The 20,244-nt window shown below is 40.1% G+C and overlaps 1 protein-coding gene across 1 annotated transcript in view; it reads right to left on the bottom strand.

Moving 5' to 3' along the window:
• USP7 (ubiquitin specific peptidase 7) overlaps positions 1-19,007 on the bottom strand; it is a 96,696-nt gene extending 77,689 nt beyond the window's left edge. The window contains 1 exon segment of the mRNA XM_043986420.1: positions 18,828-19,007. Within this exon segment, the coding sequence (XP_043842355.1) occupies positions 18,828-18,840 (13 nt within the window). The 5' untranslated portion in view covers positions 18,841-19,007.
• Positions 19,008-20,244: the final 1,237 nt, after the last annotated feature.

The following is a 20,244-nucleotide window of genomic DNA, read 5'->3' as shown; positions in this document are numbered from 1 at the left end:
TTGTTTAATGAAAGAGTCGGGGCTGCTAGGTGGCGCAGTGGATAGAGCACTGGCCCTGGAGTCAGGAGGACCTGAGTTCAAATCTGGCCTCAGACACTTACTAGCTGTGTGACCCTGGGCAAGTCACTTAGTCCAATTGCCTATCAAAAAAAAAAAAAAAAAAGAAAAGAAAAAGAAAAAGAAAAAAAAAAGTGAAAGAGTCTAAGGCCATCAAAGCTTGCCTGTAGCTCAGAGTTGTGTGTTGCCCTGGGCATATGAGTTTCCCTATCCATATGCCTTCCTGCTAGGATCCTAGTATGTGCTTACTGGTCTCCATAAACACTGCTTGAAGTGTAATTTTATGGATATACTGTAATATTTTGGTTATTCCTACCTTCACTTTCTACTGAGTAAATGTGATATTTTCATTATTCTTGGTTTTACTTTTTTAAAATTGTTTTTGTTTGTTTGTTTTTTGTTTTTGGTGAGGCAATTGGGGTTAAGTGAGTTGCCCAGGGTCGCACAGCTAGTAAGTGTTAAGTGTCTGAGGTCAGATTTGAACTCAGGTCCTCCTGACTCCAGGGCTGGTGCTCTATCCACTACGCCACCTAGCTGCTCCTGGTTTTACTTTCTTTACAAAATGTTTTTAAGAGTTCACTGGATCACTGAGTAAGGATAAGGGATTATTCATATATCGATAAAATTCTAAAGTTCTAAAGCCTAAGACTTGTGTTTCTTCTTACCATAAATTTCTTATATGAATTTAACTGTTGAACTTCTACTACACACTGGTAGCAGAACCTACTCTACTAACTCAGGTCAGTACTTTCTTTCAACTTATCTGAGAGTTGCCTAACACTGAGGTCACACAACCAGTATATATATCTTAGAGATAAGACATGAACTCAAGACAGTTCTTCCTGGCTCCAATGGCAGCTGAATATGCACTATATATGAACCTGGTTGCTTTTCTCCTAGTGTGTTTAAATGGAGAATGAAATAAATTTGCTAAACATTTTTTACCATTATGTAATAACATTTTTCTTTGTCTTTCAACGTTTTACAATCTAAATTACTCTTCAGGAAACACTGTCACTCCTGTTTTTGAGCTTGCAAATGCATATTCAAACTAACTTCAATTTTAATTAAGTTTATCTTTTTGTATTAAATGTGCTTCATATAGGAAAAAAAATTGTTGGAATGGAAGTGTCAGTTTTTTAAAAAGGTCATCAAAATGAATACTTTAGGTAAAAGGCCAAAGGCAAGGATCAGGAAACCAGACTAAAAGAGTAAAACTATGCTAAATATAGTGTAAATAAAATAGCTTAAAATAGCATGTAATGACACTAATAATTCAAATTTAGAAAAAAAGTTGACTTATGACCAATTCATAGCTACTCTTTTAGAACTAGCAACGCTAGCTATTACTATGCTAAATCCTGCCAATACTAATGTCTCTGGCTGGCAAATACCAAGTCTAATTCAGAAGAATCATTACAAAGTAGAAGCAGATGGCATTTCCTTTTCTATTTCTTTTATGAATTACCAACATCATAATTCTAATATCACCAATCAGACAGGAAAGATTTTGAAGTACCAATAATTCAGTACAACCAGAAGCTAAAGAAGCACATTACCTGAATGTGGGCATATACTTCAAGATTATTTCTTTAATCTTTTTCCAAACTGTATTTTAGAGAAGTGTACTTTTTGATTAAAGAGATCATCAAAAAATGCCAACAGCTACACATAAGACCTTACAAAATTAAATAAGCCTAAAATTCTGACTATAGAAGTTGTCTAAAAATATCAGGTTCTCTACCTTCTTTAATCAAGACCAGGATTTAGGCATCTATAGAATTATGGCACAAACTGTCACAGAAGGCAAGTCTGTTTCCACTGATCTCATTTCTAAAGATGTGGCAGCATAGTTCTTTGAGTACACATATATGAGAGAAAAGAAGAAATCCTAAACACTCCAAAACTAGTACAAGAAGTTTCAGGTTTAAAAAAAACAACCATCCTATTTATTAAAAAATGTTTAACCCTAACTCCTCTTATTTTTCATTTTTACCAAATCTGGTAAGAATGTTATTCACTAATTGACAAATTGCAGAATAATTAAGATGTTTTAAAATCTCCGCTAGGACTAACTTAAGTCCCAGAATTTTGATGATTTACTCAGAATCACAATAAATTATGGCTTAAGGGACAAAAGGGAATAAAAGAAATATTCCTTCCACAAAAATTAACGTGAACCCACTCTAGGTGATTCAACAGATAAAGTGCTGGGCCTGGAGTGAGGAAGACTCCAATCAGGCTTCAGACACTAACTTTATGACCCATGGCAAGTCACTTAACCCTTTTTGCCTCAAGTTTCCTCATCTGTAAAATAAACTGGAGAAGGAAACATATATAAAGTTCACAGGATTTAAGAGTGTGAAGGGCTTAGGGATCACCTGGGCCAAATCATTAGTTTTTACAAACTTAAAAAAGAAGATCCACTCTGGTTATAGAAAAGAGGATTTGTACTGTAGACATAATTAGATGGTAACACATTAATCCAAATAACATGATTACATTAGTATGTACAAGTTAAAGATAAATCTGTCTAAAAATAAATTAAGTCTATACACTACTAGTTCATGAAACTTGGCAAGGACAAGGCAGTTATAAAATGATTTCAATAAAGGTCAGCCTCAGACAGTAAAGGATAACCAAGAGACAATCAAGTATTGTACAGAAGTCCTGGAATTGTTCAAAGGAATATTTCAACACTACTGGCAAATTCTTCATGGAAGTTTTAGGAAAGACATGAATCAACATCGCACAGGATGAGAGGGCATGGAATGTTTATTTAGGCCATTAGGGGAAATAACCACACCAGTGAGATAATTGATCCACTCCAATCTCAATCTAATTCATAAATTAACTATTCTTTCCTTACTTGAATTTCCCTCTGAAATCTCTTTCATGTGCAAGGAATGTTTTCATGAAAACAGGATGATTTGGGGGGCAATTAGGTGGCACAGTGAATAAAGCACCAACCCTGGATTCAGGAGGACGTGAGGTTAGATCCAACCTCAGACACTTGACACTTACTAGCTGTGTGACCCTGGGCAAGTCACTTAGCCCTCACTGCCCCATTTGCCCCACCCCCCATCCCATACCCCCAAAAAGGATGGTTTTGTTGTTACGTTGTTAGTGATAAAATGCATTTATAGGTTTTTAAATCTTTTCTTTTTTCCATTATCTAGATTTCTCCTCCCTCTACCAAAGAGCAATCCTTTGCATCAAAGAATAGGGTATTTCATACCCAGATTTCTATTTCTGGGGAAAAACAGACCAAGAGGCCAGGTTTTACATCACAGTTGTACAATACTTTTTGTTGTGCTTTCGATTTAGATTGTTTTAGGCATTGCATATACCATTTTCCTGGTTTAATTTATTTTAACTTTGCATTAGTGCATAAGTCTTCCCAAATCAACAAATTTACATTATATAACCTTTAAATGCAATAATCCTTTTATTCCTCCCTAATTGGATGTCTTATTCCCACTCCTTTTAGCTGAGGACCTGACTTACCTTATTGAGGAAACAGGTTTTTTTGTCCCACTTTTCTCTTTCCCCATTTCCCTCTCAAAACCCTTCGGCAAACCTTCTTTGCTTCATTATGATAAAGAGATGGCTACCCCTCTAATTTTCAATCTCTCCTTACCTACTGATTTCTTCCTTATAGCCTACAAACATGTCCAAGGTCTTTCGGATTCATCCATTAAAAACACCTTCATGAGACCTTACCACAAACCTCAAGCTATCTTAAATAACATTCCTCCCTCCCTTTCAAAGTCAAAACCAGCTGTTACCACTTTCTCTCCTCTTACTCATTTCCTCACCTTTGTAATCTGCCTGAAACTGCTCTCAAATTTTATGGTTTAGTCTTCAAGTTTCTGGACCTTTCTAAAACATGATACTGTTGACCACTCCCTCCTCTTATAGACACACCTCCTCTTTGGGTGGTTGGTGAAATTACTCTCTCCTGGTTTTCTTGTTACCTGGCTATTCTCAACATCCTCTCCTGGCTTGCTGTCAATGTCAATCCCTTTACTGCCATGTCTCCAAAGCTCAGTGTTGAGCCCTTCCTCCCTCTCTACACTCTCTCAGTAACTTATCAGCTCTCATGTGTTTAATTCTCTCTAGGGAGATGAGTGTCATAGATCCATTATATCCAGTCCTAGCCTGCCCTTTCAGTCTCAGAACACACAAATACCTATTGGACATGTCAAACTGGATGTTCTGGAGACACCTCATACTCTATTGTTCCCTCTTTCTGTTGAAGGTGCCATCAATCTTCAAAATCTGTATCCTCAATATTATCCTCTACTCTTTCCATGTCTTTGTACATCATCGTTAAGGAATGTTCTCCTTCCTTGCTTCTGTCTCATAAAAGCCCTCCCTTCCCAAAATGCAGCTCAAGCAGCCTTCTACACAAATGAAGCTTTTCTTAATCCCCAACTGCTAGAAACCCTCCCTCCTAAAAGGTGGTTTTGCGTGTGTATTATATTATTAATACATATACAACTTGTAAATATACACAGTATTGAGACACAATGATGCAGCAGACTTGGAGAAATCACTGAACCTCAGTGCTCTAGGCAACTCTGAATGTTAACTTGCAGAAGTGCCAATCTGAATTGGCAGGACTTTGCTCAGAACGAGAAATTCTCTATATCCATTAAATCACAGGTTTGGGTCTAGTTTCTATATCCTATACTCATGTATGTACTTATTTTTGACTGAATATAAGCTCCTAAAATAGGAATGGTTATATTTCTTGTATCGATACCTCCAGTGATTTGCACAGAGCCTGAGATATTGTAGGTACTTAAGTGCCTGTTGATTGGTTCATCATATTCATACTTCCCTTACATTCAAGACCAATAACTCGTTTAGCCATTTCTCCAAACAGTGGGTATCTTTATTTCCAGTTCTTTGCTGCAAAAAAAAAAAAAAGTGCTTCTAGAAATATTTTGGTATATGCAGGGCCATTCTATCACTGGTGCATATGCTTTGTAGTAAAATCTCAATTTACACATTTTAAAAAATTGTAAATAGGGCAGAGCTAGGTGGCGCAATGGATAAAGCACCAGCCCTGGATTTGGGAGGACCTGAGTTCAAATTCTGCCTCAGACACTTGACACTTACTGGCTGTGTGACCCAGGGCAAGTCACTTAAACCTCATTGCCCCACAAAAAAAAAAAAATTAAATTAAATTAAATTGGAAATAACCTATGGTCCCATGCACGATTTTATATTGAATGGTTGAATATATGTATTTGGTTAAGTTTATAATAATTTACAAAACGTAAATCACACAAAATTCAGAGTTAGGAACTTCCCTCTTTGAGAGCAAGGCAGAGTTGCCCTCAAGAACAATAGGATAGGGACTTGATCCCTTCTCCTCAATCCAAAAAATCCATAAGTTTATTTAACCACCATAACTAAAGATACCATTTTTTAGTTCTTAGAGAAATAAATAACTGCACAACTGAAAATTTACTAAATTTGGATCTCCAAATCTTTCAAGGTATAAATTATATAGTGGATGCTGAATAAATTGTTGCTCAACTAATTTTGTCAAAAAATTCTACCTGTTTCTATGGCATGTCAAGTTGCACAATATTGTGAATTTGCACACCACACATAAGATGGAAATTACTGTCACTAATATATCCTCAGGCTTTGTCAGACCAATCTGTCTCTTGACATAGGAAATGAACATGATTCTCTCTCCCTTAAGAGTTACCAAATTATTTCTGCTAAAATTAAGATCAGTTTGCAATATTAATCTACTTACACTATCTACCTAGCTCACCAAGACACAAGTCAACATTAGTCCTATATATAGTATGGTGCTTTCCAATGTTAAAAATTCTATGACTGGGGCAGCTACGTGGCACAGTGGATAAAGCACCAACTCTGGATTCATGAGGACCTGAGTTCAAATCCAGCCTTAGACACTTGACACTTACCCAGCTGTGTGACCCATGGGCAAGTCACTTAACCTTCACTGCCCCCCCCACTCCCCCAAAATAAAATAAAAAATTCTATGACTTATTTAAAAGCTAAATTTAAGGAAGTCTGAAGTTTTTTTAAAAGTTAAATAATCAATTAAATATAGTGTTCCAAAAATCTTAGTGCAATTTGGGGGGGGGGGGCGGCAACGGGGGTTAAGTGACTTGCCCAGGGTCACATGGCTGGTAAGTATCAAGTGTCTGAGGGCAGATTTGAACCCAGGTACTCTTGAATCCAGGGTCGGTGCTTTATCCACTGCGCCACCTAGCTGCCCCCATAATTTTAAGCTTTCGTAACTTAAAAATAGTAGACCCTAGTATATAGATCTAATAAAAAGTAGAAATGGTTGGGCAGGGAAGGGTACCATATCCTAAATGGTTAGGGTACCCAAAGGCCTATGGGAAAACTTTTTTCACAAAGGTATTATTTGAGTTTACCTTAAGATTTCAAAAACTATGGAGAACTTGAATACATGTATGTAAATGTATGGAAAAGGTAGGCTGGGAACCAGTAACATGGTTTAGCTAGGACAACCAGCTAATAAGGGAATTGGGTCAAAAAGGCAGACTGCAAAAAAGGTGTTTGGAAACAGAAGGCTGAGAATAAGAGTTTTGCCTTTTATTCCATGGACAAAGTATTGGAATAGAGAAGTGATCAAAGAGATGTATTAGGAAAATCTTTGGAATCTGTGTGAAGGATAGATTGACATAAAGAGGGCTATTACAGAAGTGGTAAGGAAAAGGGTTGAATTAGCATGGTAGAGGTGAATGAAAGGAGACAGACAAGAAATATTGAAAACATAGGAACTGTAGAGCATTGTAACCTGACTGGGGGAGAAAGCAATTGGGAGTTCCATATGATTCAAAGGTTACAAATCTAGGTAGATAAGGTGGCAACTTTATGGGGAAGTTGGCAAGAAGGAGCAAATGAGCTGTTTTAAATGTGCTCCAATTTAGGTGCTAAAAGGCAACCAAAAATATGAAAGAAGCTCAGGAGAGATTGGGACTGGAGAGATAGTTTTGATCATTCACTGAATAGACTATCAAGCTTTTATAGTTGAGATCAGAAAGAATTGGGGAAAACCAAAAACAATTCCCCAGTGGTCAAAAAATATGAAAAGTTTTTTGAATAATAAATGTAAATTATTATAAATAAGCATATTAAAACACTTCAATTCACTAATAAGAGAAATGTCAATTAAAACACTGGAGTTATCACTCGCACTGCCTGGCTAGTGAAGAACCCCATTCTCCTTAAATCATACCACCTGGGAATTCTTAAGCTTGGGATACTGCAACCTGGAAACTGTGCCCCACTTTAAGGAGCCAAAAGCCAAGTAAAAGAAAGGCAAGATGAGCAGATAGAGAAAGGGGAGGACCATAGAAAGTTTCTTCAGTAACAAGGAAGACCATGGGGCACCCTCATGAGGAAGATGTCAACATCAGGGCCCATATCTAAAGCTTCAAGAAAAATATGAATTGGGTCTCAGGCCATAGAGGTGCTCAAAAGGACTTTGAAGATAAAGTTAGAGAGGTAGAAGAAAAAATGGAAAGAGAAATGAGGGTGATGCAGAAAGACATGAGAAAACAGCTTGAAAAGTCAAAGTGGCCAAATGGAAAAGGAGGTACAAAATCTGTCTGATGAAAATAATTGCCTAAGATTAGGATTGAACAATGGAAGCCACGTGACTTTATAAGAAACCAAGACACAATCAAGCAAATCCAAATGAATAAAAAAATAGAGGGCAATGTGAAATATCTTCTGGGAAAAACTGCTGACCTGGACAATAGGTCCAGGAGAGATAATTTGAAAAATTATGGTCCTACCTGAAAACCATGATCAAGGCAAGGAGCTTAGACATCATCATCTTCCAAGATATTTCTCAGGGAAAATTGCCCTGAAATTCTAGAAAGAAGCTAAAATAGAAATTGAAAGAATCCACTGATCACCTCCAGAAAGAGATCCCAAAAGGAAACTCCGAGAATATTATAGCCAAATTCCAGAGCTCTCAGGTCAAGGAGAAAATATTGCAAGCTGCCAAAAAGAAAGAATTCAAGTACTGTGGAGCCCCAGTCGGGATAGCACAAGATCTAGCAGCTTCTACATTAAAGGGCTGGGAGGGCATGGGAATTAGATATTCCAAAGGGAAAAGGAAATGGGATTACAACCAAGAATCACCTACCCAGCAAAACTCAGCATAATCTTTCAGTGGAAAAAATGGGAGTTTAATGAAAAACAAGACTTTCAGATATTTGTGATGAAAAGACCTGAACTGAATGGCAAATTTGACTTTCAAATACAAGACCCTAGAGAACCATTAAAAAAAATTGGAGCTGGGGGACATACCTGGGGTCACAGTGAATGACTGTCTTGTGTCTGAAGCTGGGTTTTGGCTGGGATCCCCCTACAGGGGTGATGCTTTGTCCACTGTGTCACTTAACTAGGTGATGACATCTTTAGGGTTAAACTGAGGGATGAAGAGCATTCACTGGGGGAGGGGGGAAGGGCAGAGGTGAAATCCTACATGAAAGAAACAGGAAAAGGCTTATGGAGTAGGGGAAGAGATGGGAGAGTAGCAGGGCAGGTAAATGAATTTTACACCTTATCAGAAAAGGCTCAAAGACCCTCATCGAGCTGCCTCAAGGAGGGACTAACACACACACACACCCACTGGGTGGAGTAATCTATTTTAATCTGGGTAGTAAAAGAGCAAACCCTCAATCAGAATTGGCTCTAAGATCTCAAACTCTTGAGAATTGGCTCAAGGGAGGGATTAAAGTACACACCTCAATTGGGTGGAGTACCTCTCTAACCACTGCTGGCAATAGGAGGGGAAGGGGATAAGAGAGAGGGGCAAAAGTAGGGCAGGGCAGAGTGGGGGAGGGGACAGAGCAGAAGCAAATCCCTTTTGAAGAGTGATAAAATGAAAGAAGAGGGGACAACAGAATAAATATTATGGGGAAGGGAATAGGATGGAAGGGAAACCGTTAAAAATAGTAATCATGAACAAGAGAAATAGAGGGGGAAATTGTACAACAAATATTATAGGCAAACATCTTGGCTGGAGGCTAAGATTGAGAATCAAGGGAATGTCCATCAATTGAGGAATGATGGAAAAAGCTGTGCTATATGATTGTAGTGGAATGGTCTTGTGCTACAGGAAATGACAAACAGGATGATCCCCGAAAAACCTGGAAAGACTAATGAACATCGATGTATAGTGAAGTGAGCAGAGCTGGGAGGACATTGTGCATAGTGACAGCAGTATTGTTCAGTGAGAAACTGAATGACTTAACTACTCTCAGCAGTGCAATGATCCAAGACAATCCCAAGGAACAAATGAGGAAGCTTACTATACACCCCAATAGAAAGAACTGATAAAAAGAACACTTGTGGGTTGTACAAATATAACCTGGTTGTGATCTTGTGGAGGGGGGAAGGAAAGGGAGGGAGAAAAATTTGGAACTCTAAATCTTATGAAAATGAATGTTGAAAACTACCTTTACATGTAACTGGAAAATAAAATAAATGTTGCTGAAAAACAAAACAAATACATCTAGTCAAGAAGACTGAATCTATATAATGGACTGGTTTTTTGTTTTGTTTTGAAATGTATATGTCTTTCTGAACCTTGAGTCCATCACCTCTCTTGTCAGGAGGTGGGTAATATGCTTTATGGGATCTATGGGGTCCACTGGAGACATGGTGTTGGAGTTCTTAAATCTTTTGAAGTTGTTTTTATTAACTGTTCTCCTGATTCTGATTACTTCAGTCAGGAACAGGACATAAAAGTCTTGCCATGTTTTGTCATTGTTCTTATTGTTCAGTTTTTCAGTTGTGTCAAACTCTTCATGACCTCATTTGGGATTTTCTGGGCAAAGATACTGGAATAGAGGGGCAGCTAGGTGGTGCAGTAGATAGAGCACTGACACTGGATTCAGGAGAACCTGAGTTCAAATCTGGCCTCAGACACTTGACACTTATTAGCTGTGTGACCCTGGGCAAGTCACTTAACACTTAATCCTCACTGCCTGGCCACCAAAAAAAAAAAAAAGATTCTGGAATAATTTGCCATTTCTTTCTCTGGCTCATTTTACAGATGAGAAAACTGAAGCAGAGTTCAGTGACTTATCTAGCTAATAACCGTTTCCCCAGGCTCAGCAGTCTATCCACTGTACCACCTAGTATTCTCATAGTACACTACTAATTCACTATATTCATGTAGCATAAGTTGTTCTACTCTTCCAATTGAAGGTCACTTCCTTGGTTTTCAGTTCTCTGTTTAAAAAAAAAAAAAGAACTGTGCTACTAAATATCTTATTTCTTTTTTTCATCCCATAGGAGCCTAGTAGGGGTATCACTATGAAAAAGGGGAAACAGGTAGTTTAATGAATTTTGGGACATAGTTCCAAATTATTTTTCCAGAATGCCATTTTCAAGGTCCAAACGCAAATGAAAGTTTAGCACTTGGGAGCAATGAAGTTTAAAAAAAAAAAGTAGAGAAGAAAGAGCAGCAGTGGAACACTATCCTAATGCTTTCTAAAGATTAAAAAAAAAAGGACAAAAAAACCCCTAACTTATTCATAAATCTTCTAGTGATGTATTCATTCATCTTTAAACTTTGCTCTTCTGTGTTACCTACCCCTTTGATTTATTTTATATTTTTGTCCTTGTAGAGTGCATACCTCAGCACCAGGGGAGTGGAGAGAGGGAGAGAATTTGGAACTGAAAAATTTTTAAATGAATGTTAAAATTAAAAATTAAATTAAAAACCAAAGATCTATAAATAGATGAAGGTTAAAGTTTGCCATTAAATGAAATACTTTACCAGGAACTAAGTACCCTAGGCAGAGAGGCTACCACTGCTTCAATTAAACTGGGGTCTAGTACATAAAAATAGATGCCATTTTAAGGTTACAGCTCACATATATTATAGCCCTATGAAGTAGGTATTATCACCCACATTTTACAAATGACTAAATTGAGCCTCAGAGAACTTTATAGGTCTTCCTGACTTTCAAGTCCAGTGTTTTATCCTGAAACATTCTGCCTCCTATTCTAAATTCAAATTCACTAGCCCAACTATGCACATGTACCTCTCTTCTGTAAACCAAATTTAATCAAAGACTGGCCAGCCTGTTTTCTGTTATCAGAAGACAAACTTTAATTCACTCTATCACTTAAGATCTTTTTTACTTTGAAAGATAAAGTTCTACATATAAATTTACAAAAACAAGAAATATCTCAGCTATTTAATTCCTGGAACTACTGGATAAGGGATTATGATTTTGATGGAGTCTTACTATAAAAGTCATTATACAATGAAATAATTCAGTATATGAAGAATTAAAGATTTTTTGCTAATGTCTATCCAAAGCTTTACTCCATTTTATTTTTATTATTTTTACTTCTCAATACTAGACTGAAGCTATAGATTAGGGTAAAGCAAGATTTTGATTTTGAGTAACTTTGCTTGGTAAACCCTAGAATATTCAATAACATGTTAGAAATGCTAAAATTTTAAAGATTTTAAGAGCAGTATAGTTAAAAATTGCATCCAGCACAATTAAAATCACCAAAATTTCAGTCAAATATGAAATGGTGGAAAGAATTACTAGATTTGGAGCCAGAAAAGGTGGGTTTCAGTCCTGAATGATTTTTGCTTTGTGATCTCTGGCAGGCCTTTAACCACTTTGGGTTTCACTTTCTTCGACCATAAAATGGAAAGGATTGAACTAGATAATTTCTAAGGTCTTTCCAGCTCTAAATCTACCAATTCATAGGGCAGCTAGGTGGCACACTGGATAAGGCACCAGCCCTGGATTCAGGAGGACCTGAGTTCAAATTTGGCCTCAGACACTTGACACTAGTTGTGTGACCCTAGGCTGACTTAACCCTCACTGCCCCCTCAAATATAAATAAATGGATTAATCTACCAATTCTCCAAATGAAAACTTTTAAACTACTTAAACAGGCTTCTTTTAGCCCCAGAGTAAAGAAAGGTTCAAGCAGTCTTTTAATAAGGTAAGACAAATGTAAAACATTCACACACAAATCAAAGAAAACGAGTAGGATTTAAAAATTCCTCCCACCTCCATATTGCTAGATTACTATCCAAATGAGTTAGGTTTAGGAAGAAACACAAATTTTATATTTAACACTGCAACTGTAGAATGACAAGAATTACCTTGTTACAAATTTGTCATCCTAGGAGGAGCTGTGTACTAGATGTCACTTCAGATACACAAGCTACATGTTACCTATTCCATAATACTGAAACAATAACAAAAAGGACAGAAGTGACCTACAGCTTTAAAATTATAGATAGATAGATAGATAGGCAGACAGACAATCTATTAGACCCCATCTAAAAAAAAAGACCTTGAAACTGAAGACGTTGAAAAAACAACCCACTGCATTTGACATTATCTAAGACAAAAAACAGTTCCTGACACATAATAAAGTGTTTAATAAATTCTTTATCTATTTAAAATGTTTTAACCTACATAGTATCTTTTTTTATATTACATTATGAGTCAAGTACATTGTCTACTACCTAACTTAACTAAGAATAAGAGCTAGAAGGGACTGCAGAATTCATCCAGTCCAACCCCTTCAGTTAAGGGATAAGAAACAAAGACCCAGAGAGGTTAAATGCTTTGCCTAAGGTCACACACCTAGTAGACACCTGACATTACTGAGCAGGTAATTTAAGTAAAAAGACTATGATGGATATCATAAGAACATAAAGACTGAATAAGATTTTGTTGTTGTTGCAATAGAAGGTAGCCTATAAATGCCATAAAGTGGAAGGGACTTTAGAGACCTGGTCCACAATTCCACCCATTTTATAGAGGCTTAACCTGCTCAAGAGTCTATCAATTGTTAGGCAGCAGCAGTACTTTTAAACAAGTCTATTTCTTTGACTCTGAATTCAGTACTTTTCCCCACTATATTGTGCTGCTTAAGTATGACAGGCAAAGAAGTACTGAACTTGGAGTCACAGGACCTTTCTTTACCACTTACTTCTTGTGTGACTTAGACCAAGTCACTTCACCTTGGGTGGTTTACTTCAATATGGGACTGTTTTTTTCATCTGTAAATGAGGGGGCTGAACCACTCCTCAAAGGTCCCTACCAACTCTAGAGCTATGATCTTATATTAGTTGAAGGGAAGATCTTTTCTTCATGGGGTAGGGAATGGGATAGGCAAGGTTTAAAGCAAGGTTAAAACTTAAATTTAAGAACTTAAATGGAGGACAGGCTCTACAAAGGACATTTGTAAACACCCCTGAACATAGATCTCACCATAAGCCAATGTGTGGAAATGGCAGAGTATAATGTATGTACAGGCAAAGAATGGAATAAGAACACAAGTGTAATTGAGGAAAGGTAAAAGATGTCAGTGGAAAGGAGTGTTAGAAACAAATTGTTAAAGGCCTTGAATGCCAGGTTAAAAAGTTTAGATTTGATTCAATAGAGTCTCAATTGTCAGAGTAAGGGAGTAAAAGGTGAGCTCTAAACTTTATCTTATGGTTGTATAAAGGAGAGATTAGAACAGGGGTTCTTGTGTCATGTATCCCTTTGCCAGTCTTGTGAAGCTTATGGACAGAATTACATTGCTAGATACAGAACTACAAAGGAAATCAATTACTGAAATAATTATCATGATTTTTTTTTAAAATTATGGACTCCATGTTAAGAGTTCCTGGGCTAGAGAGAAGGGACTAGAAGCAGAGGTGCCAGGAATGGAAAGAAAGGGTTTATTTAAATATTTCAGAAAGGAAGAATGCTTAAACATAGGGACTAAAGAATAGAAAATCATGGAGGAATCAAAGATGATCCCAAGATTTTGAGAATAAACTGATGAACTTGTTTGACATCTCAGACACTGACCAAATATACCAGCCCTGATATTCACAATGAATCCTTGTTACAATGAAAGGTATGAAACAGATTCTGGGATAACAGATTCACAAGTGATGAGTTATACACAGATGATTTATATAACTGAATCCATAGCAAAGTACTTTAAATTTTACTAGAGTTAATTTGTTAGGTTTGCATGTCTTATCTGCATGAATGTCCAAACAGACACTGTCAATTTCTATAACAAGATAGTTAAAAAATAGAAACAAAATTTTATTTCCTTCCATGGTTCCAGGTGTCAGCAATGAAGGAATTTGATGAGTGATCATCAGCAACTGAAATCCAGCACAAGTATTCATGGGAAGAATTACTAATTCCTTACATACTTATTATAAGTCAGATTTTTTTTTCTTGTCAATCTTTCTAATGTTAGCCTAAAGTTCAATATATATTTACCAGACCAAAATTGATGGAACACAGTTAAAGAAAAAAGCTTTATTTCCATCTTTTATGCAACTATGGAAATTTAAAAGTGTAGAAGCTGTTAAATATTTTCTGGGCTCCTTGCAATTTGCAGTTGGTAGCCTGTTCATAACTTAAAAGTAGTGAGCATTAATTTGTTCAAGAAACTAGTTTAGACACTGTCCAAAAGTTAAATGTATGCTCTTGAAACTATTTCAGAATTTACACTACAAGAGAGATGACACTGATATGAACAAATGGAAGTGAATTGTTTTCCCTTTTTAAAATCAAAAGACATTGTTAGGAGAATGATTAAAAACATAAATATAAAAAAAATGAATAAAAAAACATAAAATATAAAAAAAATAAATTATTGGGATTGCATTTCTATCCAAGATGAAGTAGAGAGAATAATGTGTTTTACCATTAGGTAGGAAGTTTTCAAATATTGAGAGTGGGGAAGACAGGGAAGAGGAATAAAAACCATTTCAGACAAGGAGGAATTATTTCAGTTTAGTTTATGAAAATTTTACCAAATTACCTTAAGAATAATGAAGGTTTTCAGACATACAAGCCAACAGTATTAAGTGATACTGCTCCTTCAAAGCTGTATATTTATGTTTTTCCCAAGTCTTTTTTTATATCATAGATACATAGTTGAGGGAACTAACTGGTCTAACTGAATTCCCCAAATATACAAGATCCACCATGCTCCACATCCTGTTATTTTCTGTCCTCTCAAAGAAATTCTGATTACTTTTATGAAGGATAGAAAATTTAAAAACCCATGCATAGAACATTTTTAGGTTGATAGCTAAAAAATAGTGATTAAACTTAAGAAAATAAAAACAAAATGTAGTTCTATGAAACATGGTACAATTAAAAGGGATGGCTATACTTTCCAACTGATAGACAAACCCAACCAACCTATCTGATTTCCTTTGACCCTTCTCTCCCTAGAAGCAAGACTCCTCTTACAAGGACACCAAACATGAGTTTTAATAATATACCACTAGTGCAGATTGTAGCATCTTATCAGATAGTCTTTAGGAAGGCTACCTGCACAGTACAGTGGAAAAAAATGCTGGCTTTAAAGGCAGAATTCCCAATCCCAGCTTTGTTACCTACAACCTAAACAAGTTATGTTAAGTAACTCTCAGGGCCTCAGTTTTATCAGTAAAGTTAAAGATTTTAATGAGATAGTCTGTAAGGTGTCTTTCATCTCTAAATCTATTATCCCACAATGAGATCCCTATTCCCCTCCCATACACACAATGTCTTGAAAAACTCTCAAAGGAAAACTATCTACAATTCAAATTTAAGCCAACAATAAAGTTGTGACTCTCTAAACACTGTAGATGACATAAAATCATTTCCTATAAAGAATTAAGTCCAAAAAAAAAAAAAAAAGAAAGGGGGCAGCTAGGTGGCACAGTAGATAGAGTACCCGCCCTTGACCAGAGTTCAATTCCAACCTCAGACACGTGACACTTTGCTAGCTGTGTGACCCTGGGCAAGTCACTAACCCCAATTGCCTCACCAAAATAATTAATTAATTGACTGATTAATTAAAAAAAAAAGAAGAATTAAGTGCTTACTATGTGCTATGGACAGTCTAAGCAAACAAGGTTTTATTCTTCTCTTAAAGATAATACCTATCTACATATGTGTGGATGTTTTATGATAATTGCAGGTCCCCAGTAGGGATCAATCTTCAAGAAAACAATTCAAAACAAAATTTCCCAAGAATTTCAGAATAAAAAGTTCTATAGAATATATTTTCTGGAACAAGTACTTATAAAGTTACTTTTAAAGCACATTATTCCTTCTGGATATAGAAAATATATTTATCCTTCAATATTTTGGTTAATTTTGTGATTTGTGAACTCATTCCTTTTCCAAGGAAAGATTGCTTTTTTAAAAAAAGTCCAATTAATAGTAGCCTGCACTTACATATCATTTTAAAGTTTACAAGGCAAATTCTTAAAAAAAACACAACAAAAACCCCCCCCCACAAAACAAAAAAAAACCCTGTGAATAGGTGGTCAGTAGCATAACTCAGTGAGGCTGAGTTAAGTAAGCCTGGGGGGGGGGGGGGGTCCCATCCCAGGTGTTTGGATTCCAAGTCTGATTAGTTGTTTTTCATACTATCCCAGGAGAACCTGCCTCTTACTCATTTAGAATAAGTAAACAGTAGTGAAATGGACTCTGGAAAAAGAAAAAAAGTCTTTGCTACTCTTTCTTAAGAAACTGTAACTTTTTAAGAAAAAAGCATTTCAAGTTTACTGGCATTTAATTCCAGAGATAAATTTATAGCTCTAATGACCATGGTCTTGAATTCTCCAGCTATTAATGATGTAATTCTACATCATGTGAGAGAATTTGTTTTCTTATGGAAATAGTTAAAAAGTAGCACTTGAAAAGTAAACTGAAAAGTACCTACTTTTTAGACACAAAATGTCATGAAATCATTTACTAGCGTTAAAAGAAAGTAATAAATGAAATGCTGAGTAGTCTATGTGAGATTTGGTTTAATCAACATCATGTCTGTCCACCCTAAGATACTGTTTTGGGCACAATGAAATTGGTCACCTGGTCCTCTTGCATAGCTCCTGCTCCATTCATTACTGCCATCAAGACAGCATATGCCAAATAACTAAGTTGCTTATTTCTTTAAAACCTGAAAAGATAGATTCATTTAACAGCTGATTAACAGCAACAAGTTACCACAAACCATTAAAATCCTAGAAACAGAATTCAGACTATTTAAAAATAAAAGCTTATTTTTTTCCCACTTTATCAAGCTAGTGACTCTACTTTTAGCAGTGTCATTAAAATTCAAATATTCGTTCTTTTTAAATGATGACCTTTATAGTATGATTTGGGGGGGGGGGGCACTATTTTAAAAGTATTTTCACTTTAAAAACAATGCCATGTCAAAAACAAGTTCTTTAGAATACATTTACTTGACAAACTTATGTAAGGTCAAAAGAAATGTATAATAGAAGTATATGTTGACTTAAACACAACCAAATTTCACACCAAAATAAAATAGTATATGGTTCACATGGACCGAAAAATCAAGTCACCTTTAAAAACAGCTTTGGCACAATGTTTCAAAGACAGAGCTTATGAGGCACGTCCAGCTACCACGTGTGACCAGACTAATATGGTTTCAAACACTTAGTGGGTTCAATTTGTGCCTCCTATATTAACGAAAATGTTTTAAAGCTTAAGTCAAAAAGGAAAGGCCTAGAAATTCAGTTTTTTATGTACTTTTGGGTGAAATGCCCTTTCTCTATATATTTCACTACGGATCTTCAATGTTATCGCTCAAATGTAACTCAAAAAGTTGTCAGTTATCTGAACCTTTCAATCCAAAATACACACAGAAAGAGGGACGTGTAGCACTTTCCTAACCCTAAACTGCAAAAAAGCTGCTGAAATCAAAACACAATCATTATTCTTTAGCAAAACCACTTAAGTTTTGCCCTAAGGATACCTTACACATTAAAACTTCTTGCTTCAGTTGCCTGATGGATAAGCCAGTAATCAATGTTTTGCGTAAAGGAAAGTAAGCAGTTAGGGAAGTCCTAGACAGTTTTCCTTTAAAAAGAGGCATCAAAGGAGACTAGGAATAGTTACAAGGAGATAAACAATGTCCCCACATCTGCAAAGAAGCTTCCTAGCCCCAACTCCACGCCGGAAGCCACTCCGATTCAGTTAGTGAAAGTGCCGGGCAGAGGAAGCGGTCTTCTCAGCACCGCTGCAACCCCCCACCCCCAGCCGCAGAAGTTGACCGCAAACAGCAGGAGCCCCTGCGCCCTCGGCCGGTGCACCGTCCCCAGTCCGTGGTGCCCCACGTCCCGCCTCTCTCCACCACAACACGGCCCTGCCCTGCCCTGCCCACCCTCCCCTCCCCCCCACCCATGCTCCACTGCATGACTGTGCAGCCTCTCGCAGGCTGGGGGTGCCCAGAGCAGCCCCCGGCCCCGACCCCCACTTTCGGGCCCGAGGAAGGCGACCCGAGGGGAGCTGCCAAGAAGTGCAGGCAGGGCCGGGCGGCGGCGGGGGAGGGTGTGCGGGCGGGCAGGCGCCGTCCGGTTCCGTGCCCCGATTAAAGATGGCGAGCATCTCGCGGGGCTCCCTAGGCTCCCCCATACAATGAAAGGGAACCTGGAGGCAGCGGCGTCCCCCCATCCCCACCCCCCACGCGGGCCCAGGAGGGGAGAGTGGGCGGGGCCGGCGGGCCTACCCAAAACACTGGGCGGCGGCGGCGCGGCGGCAGCAGGGCTGCCCGGGGTCCCCCCACACTCCACCGGGCCCCGGGGAAAACAAACATCCCTACTGGGCCGCCTCTGCCACTCGACACACGCTCAGACACACACACTCACACGCACAACACGCAAGGCTCCCCGGCCCGCCGCCCCGGACGCGGCTCACCTTCCATCTCCATGGCTTCCGCTCGCTCAGCTGCTGCTCCCCCGCTTTCTGCTGCTGCTGCTGGTGGTTCATGTCGGCCGCGGCCTGGGCCTCGCCTGCTGCCGGAACCGGGGCTGGCGGGCCCGGGAAGCGTGGGAGCAGCGAGGAGCCTGGCGGCGGCGCGGCGTCGAGGCGGCCTCCTCTTCGGGCGTCGTCCGTCGGCGGCTTCCGGCCGGGCTTGCGGCGGCAGCGGGCATGGGGCGGCGGCGGCCTGCAGGGAGGCAGAGGCCGGGGTTGGCGGCGGCGGCGGTGCGGCTGTGGCGGGGGCAGGGAGACGCGCACGTATTTGCTTGCTATTCGCCCAATCTCGTGCGCGAGGCGGGGGAGCGGCGGCCGAGGCGGGGGAGAGGCCGGCGGGCCGGGCCGAGACGGGCTTCCCTCCCGCGCCTGCCTCCGTCCCTCCCGGCCGGGGCCCGCCCCGCTCTTTGGCCGGCCCTGGGCTTATGTAAGCCTGGGCGGGGGGCGCGGGCCCACACCAGCCCTTCGCGGCGGGCCCCTGGATCTGGGCGGGGCGGCGGCGAGGCGGCGCTGGCTAGTTGGCCCCGCGGGGCGGCAGGGCTGGTCAGGCTGGGCTGCCTGGCTTGGCGGGCGGGCGGGCTGGCTGGCGAGCGGGCACGGCGCGGCGGCCCCGGCCTCGGTCCCGGCGCGCCTTGGGCCCCGGGGTCACTGTGGCGGCGGATCCGGCGGCCGGCTGCGCCGCGCTTCCGCCCTTGCGGCCTCCGCCCTCCTGGCCCCCGGAAGCAGAGCAACAGGAAGACGCCACCTCCGGCTGCTCGGCTCCCTCTTCAAAATGGCGGCGGCGTGAAATGTCACATCCGCATGGGGGCCCGAGAGCGAGCGAGTGAGCGAGCGAGCGAGGCAGGAGAGGGAGAGAGAGAGCGAGAGAGAGGAGAGAGACGAGAGAGAGGGAGGGGAGAGAGAGAGAGAGAGAGAGAGCGAGAGCGGAGAGCGAGAAGGGTGGGAGGGAGGGAACGAGCTAGCGAGGGAGGGAGGGAGGCAAGGAGGGAGGGAGAAAGCGAGCCAAGAGCAGGGAGGCAACCAACCGGGGAGATCGGGAGCAGCAGCGCCGCCGCCGTCGCCCCGGGAACAGCAGCGCGGGCCGGGGGCGGCCGTGGCGGAGGCCGCCCTGGGGATGCTCAACTTCCCGCCTCCTCCCAGACTCCCTTCGGGACACACTAAACACCCACCGCCCGGACCGTCCCGCAGACGGACCTCACCCTTTCATTCACCCCCCCCCCCTTTTACACCCCACGTGCCAACTTCCTGCCCACCCCTCTTCCCCCTCGGGATCCTGAACCCCCACCCGACCCTTCTCTTCCCCCCTCCCAGCCCCCCACGCACTCAACACGCACACTCTCTACCTGGATATCTCCAAAGG

The sequence above is a fragment of the Dromiciops gliroides genome, chromosome 1 (genome assembly GCF_019393635.1).
Source record: "Dromiciops gliroides isolate mDroGli1 chromosome 1, mDroGli1.pri, whole genome shotgun sequence".
Classification (NCBI taxonomy): domain Eukaryota; kingdom Metazoa; phylum Chordata; class Mammalia; order Microbiotheria; family Microbiotheriidae; genus Dromiciops; species Dromiciops gliroides.
The sequence above is the reverse complement of the archived record's forward strand: the minus strand, read 5'-3'. Positions and strand labels throughout refer to the sequence as shown.